The sequence below is a fragment of the Natator depressus genome, chromosome 14 (assembly GCF_965152275.1).
Source record: "Natator depressus isolate rNatDep1 chromosome 14, rNatDep2.hap1, whole genome shotgun sequence".
Taxonomy (NCBI): Eukaryota; Metazoa; Chordata; order Testudines; family Cheloniidae; genus Natator; species Natator depressus.
The window spans coordinates 42,899,488-42,908,393 of record NC_134247.1 but is presented as its reverse complement, the minus strand read 5'-3'; the positions used below and the strand labels follow the sequence as shown (position 1 = coordinate 42,908,393).

At 58.0% G+C, this 8,906-nt stretch overlaps 1 protein-coding gene across 4 annotated transcripts in view; it reads right to left on the bottom strand.

Annotated features, from left to right (window-relative positions):
* Positions 1 to 563: 563 nt before the first annotated feature.
* The window catches only part of TRIM39 (tripartite motif containing 39), a 29,767-nt gene continuing 21,424 nt past the window's right edge, over positions 564 to 8,906 (bottom strand). For all 4 annotated transcript variants that reach the window (XM_074971283.1, XM_074971285.1, XM_074971284.1 and 1 more), the window contains 4 exons: positions 8,363 to 8,593; positions 6,955 to 6,977; positions 6,082 to 6,197; positions 564 to 5,379 (listed from right to left, as the gene is read on the bottom strand). In XM_074971283.1, coding sequence (XP_074827384.1) covers positions 4,832 to 5,379; positions 6,082 to 6,197; positions 6,955 to 6,977; positions 8,363 to 8,593 — 918 coding nt within the window. In that variant the 3' untranslated portion in view covers positions 564 to 4,831. The remainder of the gene's footprint in view (positions 5,380 to 6,081; positions 6,198 to 6,954; positions 6,978 to 8,362; positions 8,594 to 8,906) is intronic.

Here is an 8,906-nt window from a genome sequence, read left to right as displayed (position 1 = left end):
TTGAAAGAAGTATCAAGAAGTAACAACACCACAAGTATGTGTTGGGAGGTGAGCGTGAAAGACAGAGTGTGTGTGTGTGTGACAGAGACGTGTGTTGCCCCTTTAAGTACGCTGCCCTTTTAAGTAGATCAGCAAGTTCAGACACAGCAGCCGCTGCCAGCAAGCTCCCTCCGTCCCCTCCCCCCACTCTGTGGAGATGGGGTACGGGGCAGGGGAACACCCTAACATCAGCACCCCTCTCCCCTTCCCCGCTCTACACAGCAAGCAGGAGGCTCCTGGGAGCAGCTCCAAGGCATAGGGCACGAGCAGCACATGACAGTGGGGGGTAGGGACACCTGAACTGTGCGGCACTTGATAGCCTGCTGGGCGGCCACCCAGCTGTGCAGCTTACAGGGAACTTAGCACTAGACCCCACTGCCCTCCCAGAGCCTGGGATAGAACCCAGGAGTCCTGACTCCCAGCCTCCCCTCAAACCTACTTAAACCCCACTCCCCTCCTTGCTGGTGCTCAGTGCACAGTGAGGAAGAGCCGTACACACCAGGGAGTCTAAGAAAATCGGTGGTTTATTGATGACAAGTCGCAGGCCATTATACGATACAAGCCACAGAGACAGGTTCTTGCCCGGCCAGCTGGGACAGACCACAGCGCACACAATTGCCCCCACGTTCCAGGGGAGCGGAGGTGCCTTCTTTGTACCCGCCCCCCAATGGGGACAGGAGCAGGGAGTGTGCCCCCCGACCACAGAACACCCCCTGCTGACGAGTCACAGCCCCACCCCTGCAGGGACCCCCTCTGGGGGGCAGGGGGGAGCTGGGGCCCATTCAACCTTTGGCCTCCCTGCTGAGGTGACTGGCACTGGGGTGTGTCAGGGCAGGTGGGGATCAAGGCACCTTCTCTGCTGACACCCACCAGCTCATTACACCCATGGGTGCACCAAGTGGAATGCACTTCTGCCCTGCACGGAGATGGGGCCAGATTGAAACAGGCACCCCTAGAGGGGAAGGTCCCATGTACCAATCCCCCACACACTGAGCCAGCTACCCATCCAAACTAATGGGGAAAGGCTCTGCATCCCATCCTGCTCTGCCTTGAGCCAGCCAGTCCCTGTCCTGGGTCACTAGTTACACACACAGCTAGTTAATGCATTACAAGTGGTGCCCCTCTCACCCCTCCTTCACACACAGCTACTCGAATATGGAGCCTTTCGAGGTGTCGCACTGCCCTTCTCTGCCTGGGGCAGAAAAGCATCTCCCCAATGAGGCTCTGACCCCTCCTGGGCATGAATGAATCCTTGATACTTCCCCATCCGCTGCGAGTCAGAATCTGAGCCCTCCGTCCCAGCTCCTGTAAAATCTCCACTCCTAAAGAGCTGCCCTGCCCCACCCCAGAGGTGGCTGCATCTCAGTGCTGGGTGAGCACATCCTTTGCTGATTTTCTGGGCAGCTGTTACCCAGAGGTGGCTGCATTTCACCAAGTCTCACCTGAGCCAGACCGTTTAGATTGGAAGCTCTTTGAGGCAAGGAGTATCTCTGACTACACACGGGCACACAGCGCACAGCCTAATGGGGTCCTGATCTCAGCTGGGAACTATCTACTACTGAAATACAAATAATCATCAGCTCCTGCGTAACCCTGGCGAGCAGTATTCTCCCACACACAGTGATCAGGCGTGGCCGTATGTTCTCAAAACACGAACCCAGTCTTGCTAAAGACTCCCAGCGAGAGACGCCCTCCCTTGGGAAGCAGCCACACGGGTTAGTCGCCCGTTCTGTGGAAAATCAGCACCTTGCCTCCACTCGCAATCTGTCTCACTTCAACTCCTCGCTGTCGGCTCCCACGTGGCTGCAGATGGCTGGACTGAAAAGCCCTTGGGTGGCAGAAACCTTCACCTGGGTGGGCATTTATGTTGAGGGGGCTCGGAAGGGCTGAACCCAAACTCAAAGGGGGACAGATCTGGAGCAGCCTGCGATAATGTAAGTAGCTCAACATGCGGTAACCAGGATGTAATGTTTACTGTCTGCACATAAGCCCCTACCTCTGGGAGTTTCGCCCGCAGGCCGGTTGCTGTTCTAAAATCCGTTTCTCTCTTGTTGTGCTCCATTCCTACTGTTAACGACAATCAATCCTTTGGTTTCGGGTCAAGGTGCCCAACGGACTGAACCTTGGGGGCCAACTTCCATAGGTCCTGCTGGAGAAGCACAGCTGATACTTGGGGTGCTGTAGCCTGGGAAGTGGGCTCAGAGTGGGAAAATGGGGGAATCCCACCCCAGGAAGAGCTCGAGGGCCAGTGGGGGTGCACTCAGCTCAGAAAAGGAGCGAGAGGTGCAGTTAGCCCTGGAACGGCGATGGAGATTTCTGACCTGTAAACACGGGCAATACCAACACACCCAGTTACCCTTGCATCGAGTCCAAAGACTTTAGACTAAAGCATTTAAATCCTTAGGGGACTTAATGTTAAGTGTCCCAAGCAGAGATCAGGCAAGACCAGCATGCCACCACTCTGCAACGGCAGGGAACACGAGGTCTGCGTTCTCCTCATCCAAACAGCCCCTGGTGGAAAGTCCTATTTAATTCCCCTCGCGGCCACTTCTTGAGCCAATCAGGGCTGAACGATTGGCTCTTCTAACCCCACAGCTGACATCTGAACACGGTACATGAGTCAGGGAGGAAACCAGCTCGCTTGAGAATGAAAACCTTGCATGTTCCGCAGATACAACTCAGGGAGAAGGGACGGGGCCAGTTTTGACACAGTCGATTTCCAACCGTAACTGCACTGTGACAGGTTTTTGGGCACCCCAGCCTACTTCCTTGCTTTAACGGAGTTCTTCATTGCCCAGAAGTTATTTCCTCGCTTTTTCTTTTCTTCAAAAGACACGTACGCAATTATTTCATGTTCAAGAGAGATCAGGGTGCAGAGCAGCACGGATATGGATGCACCTGATGGGTTATTAAAGAGCGAGTGGCAGAGGGCAAAGAAAGCATGGAGGTGCATTTTCAAAGCTGCTGCAGTGGGGTGGAATGGAAGGGGTTGGGAACCGTGCAAGGTCTCCCGGTACTGCCAGAGTGGAGGCTACCAGGTAAACTTCGCCCTCTCATTGAGGGAGCAGAGGGGAGTTCAGTCTCTAGCCTATTCACTCATAGGCGTCTCCTGTTTAACACGGGCTAGAACAGATGATCGAGTGGGTCCAGTGACTTCCACCCCTGCCACAAACAAATCCCAAAACAGGCCTTCCCCAGAGAGTTCACCCCAGAGCAAGGGAAAAGACTCAGCCCAAAGGGACAGGAGTTGGTCAGTCCTAAACATTTCCTCTGGCCTAGACAAGCGTGACAGGTGATTTCCCAAGAAGATACACCACTATCAGGAGATTGTGCCCTCTCAAACAACCTGGAACACTGAGTGACAAGGCTCAACATGCTCCCTTTTCTGGGTACCAATTTATCATCTAGACCGCTACCCCTGCCTCTCTGCTGGCACCAGATCAGGCTGACAGTCCAGCTAGTGTGGCATCAGTTTGCCCTCCTAGAGCTGGGCACAGAACCCAGGGGTCTGGGCACCCAGCCCCCCCACTCTACTAGACACATCACTCCCCTCCCAGAGCTGGGAACGAAACCAGGAGTCCTGACTCCCCGGACCTAATCGACTGGACCCCACCCTGCCTGCTCTGCTCCAGAAGGGGAATAAACTTGGGTCGTACAAGGCCAAGGATTCTCTCCTGCAGCACGCTCAAGTCTGCTGCCTTTCCCAAGGACTCACCTTGGACAGTCCAAATGTGATGCGTTTTCATGGGAGCCAGGTGGCAACAACACAGTTCCCCCCCTCCTCCCCCCACCAAAAAAACCAGGAGACAAGTGCAAGAGGAGCCCAGGATCAAAGTGACTCAGGGACTGAGAACCCAGCCAGACAAGCAAGGATCTGCCCCCTTGAGTCCATTCTGGAGGGAGAGATCGGGCCACATCACAGAGGGAACAGAGTGATTTGGAGGGCGGGGCCACCCCGTAAATCTGTTGGATCCCTGTTTATCCAACGCCCCTCAGAATGAGCTGCTGACACCCTCATAGTCCTTCGCAGCCTGTCTCCCCCAATTCTAATCAGAACCCCCACCCCTCCTGCTGCAGTCCATGGTGACTTATTAGCATCTACACACTCAAGAGAGATCCCCATGGGTTTAACCTGGGGGAGAGGGGGGGTAATTTACTAGTCCCTGGGTCCAGATCCCCCTCAACGGCAGGATCCCCCCACTGCTGGAGGGGGTGGTAGCTCCCGCCCATGGAGGGAACCCAGGGTCTTGTCCTTCGGGACTGCACTGGAGTCTGATGTCCGTGCTGGCCCCCATTAGGGGGAGAGATGAGGGCGGTGGGGGTTGTCCCCCGCAGCCTGGAAAGGCAGAGGTGTCAGAGAGCTGTGAGATCCCCCCGCCCCAGTCCATGCTGGGGGCAGAAGCGGGATCTAGCAGCCTCCATCACTCCCTGTCCAGGAAGGCTGGCTGGCTGGCTGGCTGGCGGGGGGAAAATGGAACGGAGGAGTTCCTTCATGGCTGGTTCCAGCGTGCACGGCAGGGGGCCGCAAAGCCCAACCCACTAGGGTTGGATTAAATCAGGGCATGGCCAGCGAGGTGGCCCCCGCAGTCTGCGGGGAGGGGTGGGGCCTTCAGTAATCCACTTCCAGCCCCGCCCCGGCTCTCCCGGTCCACAAGCAGGGTCTCCAGGAAGGCAGTAAGAGCCACGGTGCTCATCACAGTCAGGGCATGCGGGTGCACAGCAGAAACCAGATCCATGCCTCCTGCCCAGCTCCAGTCTGCAAGGAGGCTGGAGCGAGCAGCCTCCAGCCCCGTCACTCCCAGTCCGTGGGGGTGCGGATAACGAGGGGGGCGGCGTTCTTGCGTCCGGCGCGGATGCCCGGGTAGAAGAGGGGCCAGATCTTCTCGGTGAAGGTGTCCGTGAAGGTGTAGATGTGGGAGCGGTCAGTGACGTTGTAGAAGGACACCCGCCCGGCCTCATAGTCCAGGAAGACGCCCACCCGCTTGGGCTTGACAAGGAGGTGCAGCGGGGTGAAGGGGGTGGTGGTGGCCGCGTACTTGTCGCCGTTCCACAGCCGCACTCGCCAGTAGCCCGTCTCGGGCAGGGCCATCAGTTCGCCTTTGCGGCTCACCGAGTCCTTGCAGACGCCCAGGGCCCAGTGTGTCTTGTCGCCCACCTCCACCTCCCAGTAGTGGCGGCCCGAGGTGAAGCCCTCGGTCGCCAGGACGCAGGGGTAGATGGTGAAGCGACGTGGGGTGTCAGGCAGGTCCCGCAGCCGCGTGTCCACGAACTTCACGCTCTTGCGGTCCTCGGAGAGCACCAGGTTGGGATGGGCCGTCTCAGGGTCCAGGGTCACGTCTCCTGGAGGGGGAGAGGGGCCGGGCAGTCAGTCCTTTGCCCCACCCCATATTGCCCTTGGGGTCGCCCCACACCCAACCATCAACCCCACTGACACTCCCTTCTCGAATCACCCCCTCCAAACCAAACCCCCACTCACCCCTCACCCAACCCCACTGCTGCCCCCTTCCCGAATCCCCCCGTGCCAGGCCCACACCCCCTCCCAACTGACCCCCCGACTAACCTCACCTCCCCCCACCCCTTCCCAACCGACCTCCCCACTCATCCCACCTAACATCCCCGCCAACCCTTCCCAAATCCCCTCCGTGCCAGTCCCCTCCGCCTCCAAACAGACCCAACTGATCCCCCCCACCTCCTCCAAACCAGGCCCCCACTGACCCCCTCCAAACCAGTGCCCCCAGTCTCTCAGCCTCATGCCCTCCCAACCCACCCCCATGGCCCCCCTCCCCCACATACCTTCCCACAGCACCCTTTTCACGTCTCTTCCCCCTCCCCCGCAATGGCCCCCAAATGCACTGGGAGGAGGGTCCTGCTCATTCTACCCCTCCCGGTTCTCGCTAACCAAGGCACTGACGCCTTCAGAGCCAGCAGGGTTCCCAGGCCCTGTATGTTCTCTGGCGAACAGGGTGGGAGAGGGACCAGCCCCCCACAACCAGGGAAGGAAGGGACCCCACCCAGGGCAGAGCCCTCAGCAGCCCCACTCACCGATCAGCCTCTTGATGATCTTGCGCAGGACGAAGTACTGCCGGGGGAAGCTGCAGAAATTCTTCTCCAGCTTGATGGGGACCGAGGCCAGTTCCATGGTCTGCACCGTCTCACACCTGAAGGGGGCGACACACAGCTAGCACCACATCAGCTGGGTCTGAGCTCCCAGCACAGGGGCCCACAGGGCCAGAGCCCTGGCCTACCCTATCCAAGGTACCTGTCTGCCACAGTCACTGTCGGATCTGAGCGCCGCATGGCCTGTAACATAGTTCTCCTCCAGGCACTCTGAGAGGAAGGGCAGGACTGTTAACACGGAGCATTTCAGAGACACTTATCCTGCCTCACAAACCCTGCCTGCACCTGAGACACAGGGCTAGGAGGGGGAAACTGAGGCATGGAGAAGCCAAACAATGAGCCGAGCCAGCAACAGAATCTAGGAGTCCTGACTCTGAGTCCCCCTTCCCCTGCTCTAACCAATAGACTCCACTCCCTTCCCACAGTTCAGGAATCCTGGCTCCCAGCCCCCACTGCTGTAACCCATTAGACCTTATTCCCTTTCCAGAGCTGGGCACAGAACCCAGGAGTCCTGACTCACAGCACCTCCCCCACTCTAACCAGTGGACCGCACTCCCCTCCCAGAGCTGGGGATAGAACCCAGGAGTCCTGACTCCCAGCGCCCCCACCCTAAGCCACCAGACCCCACTCTGATATTTTGGTCCAAGACATGGGCTGGCTCAGTTGTTTGTCCATTCCTGCAGCTCTGACCCACCCACTAGGCCCCCACCCTGTTCAGATCCTTTCCCCTTTGAGTGCAGGGGGTTGGATGGTGCTGTCTTCACCTCCCAGGGTGAGGCTGGGAAATGGAGGCCTTACCTTTCCAGGGTGCTCTTTATGTCCTACAGGAAGAGAAAAGAAGTGGATCAAGGGAGGTTCCAGGACTTGGTCAGGCAGTATCCAAGCTGCCCAAACCCCAGGGCGGGACAGGTCTCCCACCGCCTGCTCCCCAGAGAGATTCCCCATCAAGGCCCGTCCACCACCTATGCCAGGATCGTCTCCTACATCCTATCCCCCAATGCTTTGCCAATCAGAGCTGAAGATGCCCCAAACAGGGCCCATCTCGCCCAGTCCCAAAAGGCAGCCAGGGTTGGCCCCCTATATCCAGGTCCCCAGCGTTCTGTCCCATCCTGGTTTGAGACGTCTCCAGCAAAGCAACGGATCTCCCAGACCTTCCCCCAGCATGACAGCCTCCTTGATGGGCAGTGGCTCAACCACAGAGCTCGTGGCTCAGCCTTGGAAGGTCTCGGCTCTTTGCACATCTGCATGCGACGACATCTCAGGGGCCAGGTTTCCCCCACCACATTGAGGACACCTGGGAGATACAAGGGCCTCCTCTGGGTCCGGCCAGAGCTCCAGTTGGAGCCCTTCTAAGATCCTCAGTGGGGCACCTCTAAGGAGCAGAGCAGACCAAGGAGTCAGGAAGTAGCTCTTGAGAGAGAGAGAGGTCCCTAAACCTCCCTCCTCCCAACAAAGTCATGCTGACCCATCCAAGTGGGACCTCCTGATGGCCAAAGCCTGGTCTACGCCTATAGAATAGCTATGCTGGTTGGGGGTGTGTGAGACTTTACTGACAGACTTATGCCGGGACGAGGTGGAGACTGGAACCAGTTTAACTTATTTCACTTTGCCGAAGTGGAATAAGCTACCCTGGTGCAAGCACTTGCAGGCCAGTAGAATGGTCTCTGTGCTAGGGGCAGACAAGGCTGAAGGAGGTGGCCGGTCCCTTGGCAGGAAGCTCCAAGGCACCTCTGGCTAAATGTCCTTGTTATGGATTCTCCAGGAAGTCTTCCTCCAAAGCCAGCCAGGTATCTGAGGAGCAAGCTCAGAATAGGCCCTGGAAGAAACTTTTGTGACAGGATGGAAATTCTGGGTGCCTCCTTGGATGTAGACGGAGCTCCATCCATATCCGTATGGAGATGTCCAACAGTGCCCCTCCGTGGACTCAGGAGACTCCTGGGGTGGGAGCTCCAGGGATCGGATGGGAATTCTGGCTGCTTCCTCCAGCCTTAAGAGCTGGAAGTGGCTTGGGAGGAAGCTCTGGAGGACAGAGGTCCCTCAACTCCCCCACTCTGGAAACTCCAGACAGGGGTGCCATTATGAACCTCTCTGGAGAAATCTCTGTGGGTAGGATGGAAATCCGCATGCTTGCCCAGGGATTCAGCCACATCCTGCTCGGTACCAACCTAAGGGCCAGGAAAAGAGGATGCCCCTCAGGGCTCCTCACCTTGAGCATCTCGATGCCCGACTGCAGGCACTTCTCCTCAATCTGAGTGATGAGCTGGTTGAGGGAGAGGCGGTGGTCTGACAGCTGGGCCACGTTGTCCTTTAGCTTCTGCAGGATCTCCTTCTCCTCCTCCTCCAGTCGTCGGAGCAGCACCTGCTGCTCCTCCTCCAGGAACTGGTGCAGCTCTTCGAACTCACTCACTATCAGCTGCCGACGGCTCTCCACCTTTCTCTGCAGTGGCGGGGAGAGGGGAGGACCAAGCTGGAGTCAGGCACGGGGAAAGGCAAGGGATGAGCCCGGGTCTCCCCCAGATCTGGCCACAGAGCGGCAGAACAGGGGGTCTCCCCAGATCTGGCTACAGAGGAAGGGAGCTGGGGGTTTCAGGATGGGGGGCGTTCCCCAGACCTGGGGGTCCCAGGTGATGGTGGTGGTGTTGCCCCAGGTCCAACTAGAGGGATTATCCCAGGTGCATTTGTGTGGGATGTCTCCACAGAGCTGAACAGAGAGGGGTTGAGGAGCTGAGTGCAGTGGGAACCCGGCTGGG